This window comes from Vitis riparia, chromosome 18, assembly GCF_004353265.1.
Source record: "Vitis riparia cultivar Riparia Gloire de Montpellier isolate 1030 chromosome 18, EGFV_Vit.rip_1.0, whole genome shotgun sequence".
NCBI lineage: Eukaryota > Viridiplantae > Streptophyta > Magnoliopsida > Vitales > Vitaceae > Vitis > Vitis riparia.
The window spans coordinates 5,016,525-5,031,261 of record NC_048448.1 but is presented as its reverse complement, the minus strand read 5'-3'; the positions used below and the strand labels follow the sequence as shown (position 1 = coordinate 5,031,261).

Here is a 14,737-nt window from a genome sequence, read left to right as displayed (position 1 = left end):
ATATGATTGAAAAATAATTTGTATATGAAGTTATTTATTTTTAATTATTTTTCATATGTATATAATTATTTTTTAAAACCATTTTTGAAAAATAAGTAAAACAATTGAAAATGTTTAGCACCTAGCACACACGCAGCCCTAAGAGACCAAAACGAAGGATTCAATGTTGTAATATCAAAACGACCGCGTTTTGAGTGTTGGAAGAAAGATCTCAAGGTGCCCCCTTATCCAGTATATCTCTATCGTCTTCAATCGAACTGGCAGAGTACGCAGTGGAGTGAGAAATAGCGAAGCGAGCAGGTAGTGTAGTTCTAAGTTCTAATAGTGGGTAATGGCACTACTTCGGCATCTATGCTTTCCATCGACGACCTCGTTTCTAACACCTCAACCACTCCAGAAACCTCTACATTCTATTCTCTCTTTCTCTCCTCTCTCTCACGCCCTTCCACTCCGAACCACAAGAAGAATCAACCTCTTCCACGTCTCTGCTTCAGCCCAAACTCAATCGCCTCCTCCTGCTTCTCCTTCTACTGCTGTTACCGTTGACGCCCCACAGAATGACGAAGAAGAAGAATTTTCTCGAACAAGGTTGATAGCACAGAACATCCCCTGGACTTGCACTGCCCAAGATATCCGGTCTCTGTTCGAGAAGTACGGCACCGTGTTAGACGTTGAGGTTCTATTTTTCTTCACTTTCAAATTGGTTTTGGTTTCCACCCCCACCCCCCTTTTTTTCCTCCTTTTCTATTTACTGATTTGGGAATTGGGATTGTGTTATTTTCGTGTGTTTGTTAAGCTTTCGATGCATAACAAAACCAGAAACAGGGGTCTGGCGTTCATCTCAATGGGCTCAGCCGAAGAGGCTCTTGCGGCGCTCTCCAATCTCGAATCGTATGTAAGCATATTTGTTGTTGTTGTTTCTTGGGTTTCTTTACGATACTCTAATTGTTTCCGAGGATCTCTTGATTGCTGAGAAAAGAAAAAAAAAATTGAAGTTTTTGAATCTGTGGATTCCAATTATGTCAGACTGAGGGGAACTAAAACTTAAAATGGATTTTAATGGGACCATTTTATATTATTGGTACCCAATTTTTCGTTCTTGGGAATCAGATGCGAGACATTAAAATTTGGGTTTGATTATTAGGTTTTTCATCATTTGGATTTCAGTAATCAGGAATCCTGTGTAGCCAGTGGGCATATTGGGGGTTGACTGGTGCATGTTATTCACTTGTACCTGTAATTTTGTGTAGGCTTCATTTGTTTTCCATGCATGCACTTCATTTCTTTCTCCGATCATTTTATTTACCTGAAGATTATTCATCCAATGAATGTTTTGTAGGAATTAGAAGGCCGTGCTATAAAGGTTAATTATGCCAACCCCCAAAAGAAGAAACCTTCTTCTTCTATACAACACAAGCCAGTGACACCATACAACCTTTTTATAGCAAATTTGCCATACCAGGCAAGGGCTAAAGATCTTAGGGAGTTCTTTAGTTCTGGAAACTGTAATGTTGTCTCTGCAGAAGTTATTTTTCATGAAAATCCTAGACGATCCTCTGGGTATGGATTTGTTTCTTTTGGTTCCAAGGAAGAGGCAGACACCGCACTTTCTTCTTTCCAGGGACAGGTAATGTTGGTTCAATAATTGGAATACTTGGAAATTTTCATTTGCCAACATGGGCATGTTTCTATTAGTCAGTTGCATTCTCCATCAGAACGTGAAAGGCAATGTAAAAGGCACATTGTATTCAATTTAGAAAATTCTCTGAGAAGTTGTTATCTGCAGATGTTTATGGGAAGGCCACTTCGAGTTGCTCGTAGTAGAAGATTTGTGAAACGAGAAAATAAAATGAGTGACCAGACTGAAGATGTAGCAAACCCATTGAACTCCAATTCTGAGCAATCAGGAGAAGGTGATGACATCTGAGGATATTCCTTGCAAATAGCGAGGTCTCATCTGTTGCAGTCAAGCAGGTAAGCAACTTACACTCAGGCTTTGCTGATATAGAAATTAATTTCATGCAGTTTAGGTTTACTATCTGCCTGTTTATTACATTTGATTGGCTTTGCATTATTGTTTGTTTACTAATACTATAAGAGATTTGTCAAAGTAAAATGGACTGCTAATATACTACAAGTTCTACCCACATTTCTGCCAGTTACACAGATTTGCAATGCTAAGCAATTTTTAATGCATTCCTAATTTCTCATCAATCAACCTGGCTGACAGCTGCCTTAGATATAACTCAAGAAGCTATATTTTTGCAATAAACAACTTACAAACATCTGTTTTGGCCATGCTAACCTGTTTTATTAAATTACTTAGTAAATATTGCCTCATAATTTCTATTCTTCATTAGATTAAAAATGAAATCCCACTTCCCTCCCAAAACTTCATCAAGGAAAAATTATATAAATAGACCTTGAAATAGAATTCATATGATTTTTCAAGAATCTGGATTGGATCATATGATTTACAATTTGTACTGATTCTGTTATTAGCTCATAATTTGAATTGATTAAACAATAGTTCCCATCCAAAATACCACCTCAACTCAACAAAACCTTGAATAGAACTATGTAGCATCAGCTGCATGACTTCTTTTTTGCTGTTCAACTCTATGAGTCCATGTTCTTGAATAATATAGATCATCTATACCCTTTTGCACCATGTGAACTTGTGTTTTTGATACTTGCAAATATTGCTTTTCTCCTCTTCTATTACCATTCATGTATGACAATCTTTTTAAGAGCATGATTTATCTACTTTAAAATATTCTGTATCATGACTCCCCTTATAGCTGTTTAAAAATACTTCTCCTTTATTTTGATAGGTATTCAATGGTAAAGCACCCTTTATTTCATTCATCTTGCTTTAATTCTATGCCTTTTTCAATCTCTCATGGGAGTGATGTATTGGAGATCACAAAATTGGTCACATCAAGGAATCTTCTTTGTTTCTACTCCTAGTTTTGCAAAATCAAGTTTTTTTTAGTGCAAAAGCCCATGACTAGTCAAGAAGCATAAAACCATGTTTAAAACATAATCCGCCACATTTTCTGTTTTCCTACTTGTTTTAAAAGATTTGGATTCTAAATCATTTTTTTTCTTAATCCTAACTTATAGTTTCTTAAACTGAAACTAAGTTAACACGAAAGCTGTGACTTGTGGATCATTTTCAAACACCATTTATATTTTTGTGGATGATTTATTTTCAATGCTGTCCAGGCTTTTAGAGAAATTACATGAATATTTGAAAAGATTACTGTTTCTTAACTTTGGAAGATGCAAAACTGGACTTTGGCACATCGTTTGGATTTTGGATTGACATACCCCACATGGTTTAGTTCATAGCCTGTTGGGGGGGATCTCTACATTAGTGTTAAACTTTGCCAATTTTCTCTGTAGTTTTTTTTTTCTGTCCAAACATTTGTCCTTAGGCTGTTCCATGTCAATGTCATGTTGTTTAATGTTGACTACTGAAGTGTTGCTTGTCTACCCACAAATAGATGGACCAGAAAAAAGGAACAAAAGAAAGAAAATAGTGAAGAGAAATCTATGAAACTCATAAATTAATTGAATTGGCTACCATTTCTAACCTCTAAAACAAAACGGTGCTGGTGCTTTATGACATTTGAACTTGTAAGATTCTTACAAGCAATATATGCTGGCAATGTGTCAGTTAACAAGAGCACATTTCACCAACAGATATCCTTGATTGAAGACACCACCTTAGAGTTTTATATAAATGCTCTCTTTCACACACATAAAAATGAAGTTTCCTTGTGTATGTTCTTATTGAAGTTTCCTTGTTCCTAGTGCAGGATGGCATCTATGTGATGTGCTACAGGCCTTAGTCTTAATCTTATAGCTGAAACAAAATTTTGGAGAGTCTGCTTGTCAAGTTCCTGAAGTTCTTAGTCTCTAACTTCGCAGTTACATCTTATATGTTCATTTCTGTGTTCTTTATGTTGCTTACTTGGTCATCAGTTGCTCAGTTTCATCTTGTTTTGACAATTAGAAAGAGGACAAAAGAAAAGATAATTACTTTGTGAATCCTTTGAACCCATTACATACTAGCCATTCTGCTAGTAGAATATGCCCCTCAGATGACAAATGTTACCTAGGATAAGAGCATATGTGATATGCTAACATGAAACATGTGTACCTACTCTATATATGTATTGGAAGATTATTAAAAGTCTGAATATTCTCAATGATATCCTTTTTATTCCCTCAAGGACACTTTTTTAGTGTTTGTTTCCTGTTTGTGACTGATTAAATATCAGAAGTTATAGTTACCATGAAAAAAGAATTTTCATGGTTTATTGGCATCTGCTCTAAGCATTGGGTTTCTGATTTTCTGTTGTGATATCTCCTTGTTAATGATATGTTCGTGAATATTCAGAAATGCTTAACAGGAAATAAACATTAAAGGGTATTCTCATTGAGAAGGTGTTAGGATAGCATGTTGTTGTTGTGGATCCTCTCAATGTCATATTTTTATGTTTTAGAGAAACTCATTCACTCTCTTAAAGTTTCACATGAAAAGATGCAAACACTAGATGCCTTATAAAGGTATTTAAAAGTTGTAAACAAAGTACCCCATCATTTTCATGGTTAAGTTTTTTCTCATAGAATTTTTTGTTGTGTACAAAGTTTTAGCCCAAACTTGTTATAGTATTTTGATATATCTTTCTCATGCATTGTGGTTTTAAAAAAATTAGTATATCAAGAATAGTTCTATCTGTAAACCTTTTGTGACCAGCTGTCTACATTCCCACCTGATCAAACTTCCTCTGCCATCCAAATAAATTCAAGCTCTCCATCAAAATTTTATACTTTTATATGGTAGTGTAGACACCATAGAAGTTAAATTGTTTGAACCCAAGTCAATAGAACAAAATCTTAATCTCGATTACTAGGCAATGGCTCCAAGAAATTATCAATATTTAGGTTCATAATAGTTTGGAAAATTAGCTACTCACCTGATGTGGTTGGGGGAGGCTCTGGGAATATGATAGCATGGGAAACCCAACAATGATAGAGTTCTACAGTTTAAATTACCATCACAGATGTTTGTAGTTAGGGTTGCAGACATGTGTAATGGACTTACTGATCTTTGTATACTTGTCTTCATATTATTCTGACGTTTTAGTTCACTGTAAAACTTTCATGACTTGGTCTTGTGACTTCATATTGAAGTATAGGTTTGTAGTCTTTAAAACTGAGTAGTCATGAAATTCCATAATCACCTTTTTTTTTTTTAAATCTTTTTTTTGTTCAACTGGGCTGAACTTCCATAATGACATTTTTGTTTTCCTTTCAGCAGTATTCAACACTCCATGCCTAGAAAGAAATAAAATGTTATTTTAAGATTCATCTTTACTTCCCATGGAAATTTGAATTCTTAACAATGGCATGTTAAGGAACAACACAGAAAGTCTACCTAATGTTATCAGGAAGTATAGCTTTGAAAATGGTTTGATATAGATGTTTGCCAAAACGCGGTTACTTAATTGAGAAAATGCAATTACAAATGTGATGGTGCAGCATTCCTAAGCCTAGAGTAAGACGGGGAATAATAAGGATGTTTGTTGTATGGAGTAGGTTCAGGTGTACCCTTATGCAGCATTCAGATCCCGATGTGCCCAGGGGCTACCAGCTACCACTGATGCTTGCTGATATCCTTGTCTGTTTGGATATCATATCTTCAAACCATCCGCGTTTCGCCGCATCAAGGACAGCTGCTTTATTCACTCCTCAATATCCCCTGTCCTCGTCAAAAAATTTACTGGGCAGCTGAAACATTAAGAAATAAGAGAATGTACACATCGGGAAGTCACTTGTTTGATTTCAAATGGTTTCTAGAAGGTAATATAACTCAAGGGAGTCGTCTCACCTGCGTCTTGGGTGAACAAGGTGATGGTGGACCAACCGAATACGTGGTGGCCAGTGAAGAGTGTTGTTGGTAATCACAGTAGAGGGTGAGATGAGGTGGGAGCAGTTGGCAGAACCCAATGGGCCCCAACTGCTCCAACCAAACCCACATGAAAAGTACACACAACTTTGTTGCTTTTTGTGGGTCTGGTATCTGGTGGGAGTGGGACTCCCACGCTTGATTTGGGTAAATCATGCAACCTTTTATCACTGAAAAGTATCATTTCTATCACGACTTTTGGGTCATTGGTTTGGTGGAAGTTTTGGATCAGATTGGGACTGGCCATCCTCCTCCGGGAATAGGAATTCCAGTCATCAGTGGAACGGATGTTGGAGACTTGGTGCTGAAACGTGGTCTATTACTGGGTTAATAGAGTTGGTGGCTTTAAATAAAAGCAATTATTCATGTGCCTGTTAGATTTTGTGATGTGCATGGTTGATACAAAAAGTCCTAGAAACGTAATTCTCTACACTTCCTCCAAACCCCTTTCAGTTGTCAAGGGACTTCAAGACACGGTTCACAGTCTACCCCAGATGCCAAATTTTAAGTTTGTGCAATTGGTCACCGGACGTCACAAATGCATCAAACTCCGGAAAAAGAGTGCTTCCATTGCATACGAGGCCACGCCCTTGAAGGCATTGGAAACTTTTTCCCTTGCCTGCTTTTAATGTGGAAATTTCAAACGGGACCAAGCTTGTTTTCTAAAGCCTCACCTTTTTCCCTGTAGCCTACATTGAGTATGATTAAAGTGCAAATTATATTAAACTGTTAGTCCTAAGTGTAATCATCCGCCTGTAATTATGATGCTTAAAGAAAACATTTTTCCATTCAAAAAAGAAAGAAACGATCCTACCACAACAACCACAAAAAATAGTGATAATCATTCATCTAGGAAAAATAAAGGCTCAAGAGACTTTACATGCTTTCTTCATTCCTAATCCATCATGACAAGAACAATCCTTTTTTCTTGACATTTAGCTTATCTTAAACGCATGGTAAGCAGGTAAGGGGGCGTTTTTTTGTGCCCTCATGTGCTTAAATCAACTGATCAATAACAAGCATCATATCACAGCTACAAGACAAACCATCAAAACTGGCATGGGAACAAGGAATATGGTCACCCACTTTCTTGGGCATTAGGTATGGAGTCTGATCCAAGTCATCCTAATGGGGTGAGTTCTTTTTCAAAACTACATACATTTTAGTGGAACTGATCGGACCCATCACTGCTCACTCCGTTCCTTTTCCACCATTATATAAGGACTCCCATCCTACATTTGTTATTCCAGAGCAACCCCCACTCTCTCACACACAAAATGGCGGGTGTCGGAGTTGTGTGCGTAGTCTTCTTGGTCCTGTGTGCTGTAATGCCAAGTTTGGCGACTGATTATACCGTGGGTGACTCGACCGGTTGGACAATGGGCTCTGATTACAGCACTTGGACTAGCGGGAAGACCTTCGTCGTTGGCGACACTCTTGGTTAGTTGTTTCATCCCTTTTAGCTTTACTTTTAGAGACCTGCCTCCCACGAAATGGTTATGGAACAGAGCTTTAAATTCTCATATCTTAACAAATTTTCATTTTCACAGTATTCAATTATGGAGGGGGACATACTGTGGACGAGGTGAGTGCAAGTGATTATAGCACTTGCACAGTTGGGAATGCTATTACTTCAGATAGCACAGGCGCCACCACAATTTCTCTCAAAAAAGCAGGCACGCATTACTTCATATGTGGGGTAATTGGACATTGTGGTAGCGGGATGAAGCTTGCTGTCACGGTGGAATCAGGAAAAACCACTGCACCGCCTACCTCGTCGTCCGCAACACCATCTTCCGGTGACGCCACCACTTCACCTGTGACGCCCACTGCCACTACCACTACCACACCCTCATCTACTGTTGCTCATTCATCTGCAGGGAACGCTTTTTCTCCATTTGTAGCTGTAGTAATCACTTGGCTTGCTTTGTTTTTGTTGGTTTTGTCATGATTGAGGTTGGTGATGGTGCCTTTTCAGGCCAGGACGGAGGCAGTGCTCCCTTTCTATTCTCTATCTCTCTTTTTCTCTTTCATACATGGGAGAGATGCTTGTATTGAGATTTTTCTATTGTGATGAATGAGTAGGTTGTTTGTGATATAATCTTCCTCGATTTGTGGTTTAAATGAACCAGCGTCCCTGCTCCAGAGATGTTAGAGCTTTTACTCTGCAATTTTCTCAAAATTGAAACGTAAACTTTGTGATAGTAATGATGGTAGGAAGCTCTGCAAGCATGATGATGCCCAACCCCATCGGCCCATCCCCAAAGTTGCTTTTGTTGAACCGCTCCTCTCCTCTGCTATTCAAAGTATTGGAACGTGGACACTGGCACATGAAAGTTCGTAAAAACAACAGATCAGCTTAAACCTATACCCCTGTCCCTGTATTGAATTTGTTTACCGACTGATCAGAGGGGAAAATGTCAGAAGTGGCTCAACTCTGGTCCCAATTTCCCCCCTTACACTCCATGTTTGAAGCAATAACTAGAGGTGAGTTTGGTTGATCAAGTGGGCGGGTTTTCTTTGACGCTCTTTTCTTTTTCAAGTATGACTTGTTCTCACTCATGAGTTGGTACATTTTATTTTATTTTATTTATTTTCAAGTCCAAAGTGTAGTCTGCTGCACCTTGGCAGTAATCCTAAGTATGGAATAAAATTTAAGGATATACTTTTTACAAGTCCAAAAAATCATCTTTTAATGTTAGAAAATTACTTATGATATGTTTTTGAATGAATTAATAGTGATTCTTCTAATAATATTTTTATTAAAAAATAACACTTTCGTTAAAAACACTAGTAACATCTTTTGAATTATTTTTTAAAATCTATTAAAATCATATTTTATGACTACCCCTTAATTATTTTTTATTAATTGTGGTTTTAATATAATAAAAAATAAAAATAAAAATATATGATTATTGATGCCGTAGAAATTCATTAATTGATAAATATTTTAAAGAGGGATTTAAATTTTTTTTAATAAAAAAATATTATTTTTATTGCAAACTCTTTGATTGTGATCACTACTCCTTTTCCCCTTTTTGTGCCGCATTAACAAATAGAAAGAAAATACACTTTTTACGCCAAGGCTATTCTCCAACGTATACATGTAAATAATAATAAAATTAGGTGCATTTCGTCCCATTGAATTCTTTGATCTTGTTCAGAGGGTATAGAAGGAGTGGAAATAAAATTCCCCCGTTACTTTTTTCTTTTCTTTCCATTTTTTTTCTACAGAAGTTCCAGCCTTAAGGCAGCTTAAAACTGCAGCTGATTGGGGAATTTAAGTTTAACATCTCCGTTCGGTGTAAAATGGAAATGATGTTAAGACAAAACCTAAGTAAATTTAGTCATAATCATGATATAAAGAGATTTTTTATTTTTATTTTTATTTTCATTTTATATTAGGCTTTGGTACGAGTTTGCATTAAACTTGGGAGACTTAAGATCAACATCCATCTAAACTGTGCTGAAATAGTAATGAATCATACATTCTATTCAATTCTAATGGACCTTTGATTGGGCTAGTTTTAAATTGGCCCAAGCCCAACTCAAGCCCAAGCCAGGTCCAGGCATGACCACATAACATCAGAAAATGTCCAAATAAGGAAAGACGTAAGCTAATTTGTGTGTATTAGTATGTGAAAATGCGTGAATATCTGGTTTTGTTTTTCCAAATTCCAATCCTTCTACATTGACTTCCTTTTACAACATCTTCTTCTTCGGCTGACCATTCTAATATTTTAATAATTTTAAACATCATAAAAACTCTCATGTAAACCAAATGTGGTAAGAGAATCAAAAGCAGTTGAAAACGAGAAGTGAAATTTACATCATCTTTTAGGATTGGATACCAAAACATTAAAATTTTCAAACATGGTATGGAATTTATGATAAAACATTTTTATATATTTAGTAGGATAATTTATGTGATCAGTTATAATTATTTTATTGAACCATTCTAAAATAAAAAGAATAATCAGAGTTACAAGGGGAGATGTTAATAAAAAAGTAAAAACCCCGTGTATTGTTTCCAACTGGACGCAAAAAAAGAGCAAAAGCAGGAAAGCAAAAGGAAAAGTAAAAGACATACACTCAAAAAGGAACCCTCCTTCACCCTGCCTCTTAATTCTTAACGAGATGGGGAAAATCAATGGAGAATCCCATCCAAAAGCAAATTCTACATCTTCCCTACCTTTTAGGCATCCGTTGTGGAATAATGAAGTCTATGAGTCCAATTCTCTATTAAATTTGCTTAAGCTTAAAAAAATAATAATATAAAATAAAATCTCCCAATTTTGTTAAAGTAAATGATAAAGTGACGAGCGCTGCATCGTTTACGTAAGACATGGCTTCATTCATTAATTATTGAGCGCTAAACCCTGATCCATGGCTACGCAATGGTAAAGGACAAAAGAGGGGAAAACCCCAATTTCCTGTTATATATCCTATCTGCTACAGCACATGGGCGGACTCTGGAGTCTGGAACATGGAGGAGTAAGTGAGACTACAGCTGTGAAGCACGTGATTGCCTGTAAAAGCCAACTCCACTTTTTTTAACCAAAAAACCACCACACTCGAACTGATGCTTTGCTTCCCTTCCACCTGTCTCCTCCCTCACTCTTAAAATAATACATTAATAATATAGCTCACGGAGGGCAGTACATTGGAGCCCATCCATCACATGATCATATTAAGAAAAAGCAAGTCATTCAAGAACACACAGATAATAAAAAATATAGGAATTAATCATAGAAAAAAGAATTCATAAAGGAATTAAATCAACAGTGAAACAGAGCCACTAAAATCATCAATGGTCACCATGGCCGAAAAATTCAGATAACAAAAAGAAAATCTAAAAAAAAAAAAAATCCTACTAAATAAACCCTAAAATATTCAAGTCCGGCAAAGGAGAAAAGAGCAGATCAGATCTTGAGCAGCAAGAAAGCACCAAGGAAGACCGCGGCTGCAGATCCGGTAAAAGTGACCGTGTTCAAAGCGGCGGCGCTAGGAGACGGAGGCTCTGAGGGAGGAGTGCTGATGGAAGGAGACGGTGAGGCACCAGTGGTGGGTGCCGAAGCAGGACTCGTTGGAGGTGCGGGAGGAGAAGCCGATGTAGGAGATGGAGTAGAGGCTGGTGGTGATACGGTGGATGGGGCGGGAGCAGGGGCAGAAGGAGTGGTGGATGGAGAAGGTGTTGGAGATGGGGGAGTGGCCACCGGAGGAGAAGCCGTTGGCGACTTAGTAGGAGAAGCAGTCAGTGACGATGCCGGAGACTGAGCGAAAGCCGATCCAGCCACCAAAGCAAACATCATCACGAGCACCACGCTTGAGTAAGCCATTGTCGCTTTCTATTCTCGTTTCTCGCTCAAAAACACAGAAAGCAAAGAGTTTGAGAAAGAGAGAGAATAGAACTTGTAGAGGGGGAGAGAGAGTGTGTGTCTTCAAGAGAACCGAGGAAAAGGCCCTATATATAGGAGTGGGGTGAGGGGTTGGGTTTGAGTCGGTTTTAAAACACTTACTTGGAAATTTCCTTTACTTCTCGGCTCTCGCATTACAATTTCAAAGCCCTCTAACTATTGGGTGACAACTCATCAACAAACGTGTATTCCCACAGCATTCAATCTCAGCCGTTTATTTGCTTCCTTTCATCCTTTGTCATTACGGTCTTTCCTTTTCCTTCACACCGAACTGCATCTCCACGGTACACGTAACCACTTGATCGCAGTGGTGGGTGTGATCCTTTTGACTCGAGGTAGGAGTTCGTTGATCATTCTCGTAGATTTTTTGCTCTTTATTTCTTTTATTTCTTTTTATTTTTATTTTTAAAAAATAAAAATACATGATAATAAATGAAGAAGAAATTATGATTGGCACGTTGATGATGCATGTACCACGAAAGAGGAGGAGAATGAGGAGGTGTGAATATGATACCTTTGTTTATTTACAAATCGTTTGTTATTATTTTATTGACGGCGTCCTTGTTTAATTCATCTCCAATAGGCAATAGGGACATGCGGTCCACGCCTGGGGTGAATGAAAGTATTTAGGATGCGCATCATATGTATATTAAATATAAATAAAAAATAAAAATCTGCAACAGCTCACAATCTGGACCGTCACACGTCTTGACAATGTCCATGATAGTGGGAGTTTCCAACGCGTTTGCTTGTAAAACTGGTAACATAAATCTGAAAGCGTGATAGCGTTGAGAAATGAGGCGAAGTCAAGCATGTTGGCATACCCTCAGCATCCTAGAAAACTCCACCCCATTTACACACAATCTATCTCCATCTCCAATCAAGTTCTTACCCCAAAACATTTCCTATGGTTTTTTTATTCATATTTTACCACATATTGCATCGTACCAGTAATTTCAACAGTTTCTTACAACGGCTCTATCGTTAGAATACTAAATGATTTTATTTTTTACTTGTTAATATTAAATTAAATAATTTATATTTTTATATTAGTGAAATGATTTTAATGTATTTTAATTTATAAATTTTTAATAAATCTTGAGTTAAATGTAAATCAAAATTCACATTTATGATAGTATTTTATTTTCGGTATTCAATTTTATAATTCACAATAAAAGCCTTTATTGTGTCTCTAACATGCCACGTATCTTCTTTTCTTTTTTACCTTTTTTATCATAAATATTTTTTACTATTTATCTTTATTTATTAATATTAAATAAAATAATTTTAATTTTATACGAGATAAAGTAACTTCAAATGTGTTTATCACTTCTATTTTATTTTTAAAATTTTAATATTAACTTAAAAAAATTAAGTCATGGTTGTATCATTAATTTTTGTACGAGGAAAGCTTTAAATAAATTATTCCATTAGATACCACTAATAACTCCCGTAACTTTGTTATAAAATCATGTCATTTTATCTGATATCATTTCGTTCTCTCACTTCTAAAATATTTCTTTTATGATTTATCCCTCTCCTACTCTATACTTCTTCCCAACTAAAAAATAAAAATGATGCAAATCAGGAAAAGAATATCCCATAATTCCGTAAGCCATGAGAGCTATTATGTGATGTAGAGGACTATTAGGAATCTTACGCATTTGTTGCAATTATGTTTTTATTTTTTTTATTTTTTTTTATTATTATTTTTTTTATGTTATTCTTTATGAGTTCATTGCTTTCCTAGTTTATTTCTTCCGAGTTTAATGTTTTCCTAGTTGGAGTTGGAGATTTGAATATTGATTTGTTATTTAAGGAATGATGAAAAAAATAATGAAGACGGTTTTTTCATTTTTGGCCATTCGAAAATTTGAATCCTTTCTTTCTTTGGAGTGGTTCCAATGTTGTAGGGAGATTCTGTGTTTGCTTAGCTCTTGGTTTTGACGTGAGATTGGTCCAAGACGTTTGGCGTCAATTTTGGTATCAGAGCGGTTCCATGCTTGTAACCCGCAATGACAATTCATATGCCATGGCAAACACCCAAAATACAAACGACCAAAACCCAAATAACCAAAACACAAACCAATCCCAGTTGCAACACCAAATAGATCAAATCGCCACAGTGTTGGAGCAACTCAATCATCGACTAGATGTCATGGATGAGCGATACGCTCGAGAGGAGTATGGGCACTTCAATCAAAGAGGGCGCAGAGTAGTTCATGATGGGGGGAAGTTGGATGAAAGTGATGGAGATGTTAATGAAAATGAAGAAAATCAGGAGTTTAAGGATCGTGAGATTCGAATCCGACGTATAGACAAAATTTTCATTGAGGTCATGCTGGTCATCGCGCAGCTTATCAACCTCTTGATGAACTGACCAAGAGAATGAGAGTTGATGTACCAGACTTTTTTGGAAAATTGGAACCCAATGCTTTTGAGGACTGGTTAACATCTATCGAGGATTATTTTGATTGGTTTGATGTATCGGAGGATAGAAAGGTTCGTTATGTCCGGATGAAATTGAAGGGGTATGCACGAGCATGGTGGGGAAGTGTGGAAGAACAGTTATGTCGTACACGACGACCAATAGTTTCTAACTGGGAAGAGATGAAGAAGCGACTAAAGGAAAAATATTTGCCCATTGATTATGAGCAGATGATGTTCGAGGAGATGTTGCAACTCAGACAAGGGTCATTGAGTGTTGATCAATTTACGAATTGCTTCCACGAGTTGATTGCCTGTAGCAAGATCGTGGAGATTGAGCAACAAACTTTAGCCCAATAAACTACACAAAGAAATATGGACTGCACATTTAATCAACGTGGAGGAGGCGTATCAAATGGCACTTTGTATTAAGAAACAAATGGGGCCTTCGTTTGGGAGGAAAATGTCGTCAATGGATTCAAAACAGGAACGTGTTACCACGCCTTCATTCCAAAAGCCTTTATTGCTGAAAGATCAATCTAAGGGCGCTGCTGAAAGGAATTAAGCCGAATTCCCAACCTGTGAGGAAAAAAAAAAACACACACCAAAGAAAAACAATTACACGTATAAGACAGTATTTACGTGGTTCATCAATTTGCATGTGTCAACGGAGTTGCAGGGATATCATTATTATCAGGGAAGAATACAGAGTACAACTTTCGGCTACAATATTTTCTCTCTGTATAAAAAAAAAACATGGCAACAACACCACACTAAATAACTGTAATTACAAAAGGCGGTTCCACAATGGGCTAAATGAGCCTAAAATTTTTTCCCGGGGGCACTACCCCCGAACCCCCACACGAAAACTTTTTGGCCCAAGCCTTCGCTCCATGGACTAAGCTTGAATAAA

General features: G+C 36.9%; 3 protein-coding genes across 5 annotated transcripts; 2 read left to right on the top strand and 1 right to left on the bottom strand.

Moving 5' to 3' along the window:
• The first annotated feature begins 249 nt into the window (after nucleotides 1–249).
• On the top strand, nucleotides 250–6,805 carry LOC117906849 (30 kDa ribonucleoprotein, chloroplastic). Of its 3 annotated transcripts, none has more exons than XM_034820089.1 (5): nucleotides 250–676; nucleotides 797–895; nucleotides 1,340–1,627; nucleotides 1,787–1,974; nucleotides 5,611–6,805. In XM_034820089.1, the coding sequence occupies exons 1-4, from the start codon at nucleotides 332–334 to the stop codon at nucleotides 1,925–1,927; spliced, it is 873 nt and encodes a 290-aa protein (XP_034675980.1). In that variant the 5' UTR covers nucleotides 250–331; the 3' UTR covers nucleotides 1,928–1,974; nucleotides 5,611–6,805. The 3 variants fall into 3 exon arrangements, with proteins under 3 accessions (XP_034675980.1, XP_034675979.1, XP_034675978.1); XM_034820088.1 differs by lacking the exon at nucleotides 5,611–6,805 and adding an exon at nucleotides 3,820–4,240; XM_034820087.1 differs by lacking the exon at nucleotides 5,611–6,805 and adding an exon at nucleotides 3,825–4,240 and having other exon boundaries at nucleotides 251–676.
• Nucleotides 6,806–6,899: 94 nt separating this feature from the next.
• LOC117906851 (blue copper protein-like) lies at nucleotides 6,900–8,143 on the top strand. Its single transcript, XM_034820090.1, has 2 exons — nucleotides 6,900–7,420; nucleotides 7,531–8,143. Exons 1-2 carry the CDS (start codon nucleotides 7,258–7,260, stop codon nucleotides 7,929–7,931), a joined length of 564 nt encoding a protein of 187 aa, XP_034675981.1. The 5' UTR covers nucleotides 6,900–7,257; the 3' UTR covers nucleotides 7,932–8,143.
• A 2,565-nt stretch (nucleotides 8,144–10,708) lies between these two features.
• On the bottom strand, nucleotides 10,709–11,428 carry LOC117906045 (classical arabinogalactan protein 9). The gene has a single exon (XM_034818983.1). The coding sequence runs from the start codon at nucleotides 11,317–11,319 to the stop codon at nucleotides 10,903–10,905; it is 417 nt and encodes a 138-aa protein (XP_034674874.1). The 5' UTR covers nucleotides 11,320–11,428; the 3' UTR covers nucleotides 10,709–10,902.
• Between the last annotated feature and the right edge of the window lie 3,309 nt (nucleotides 11,429–14,737).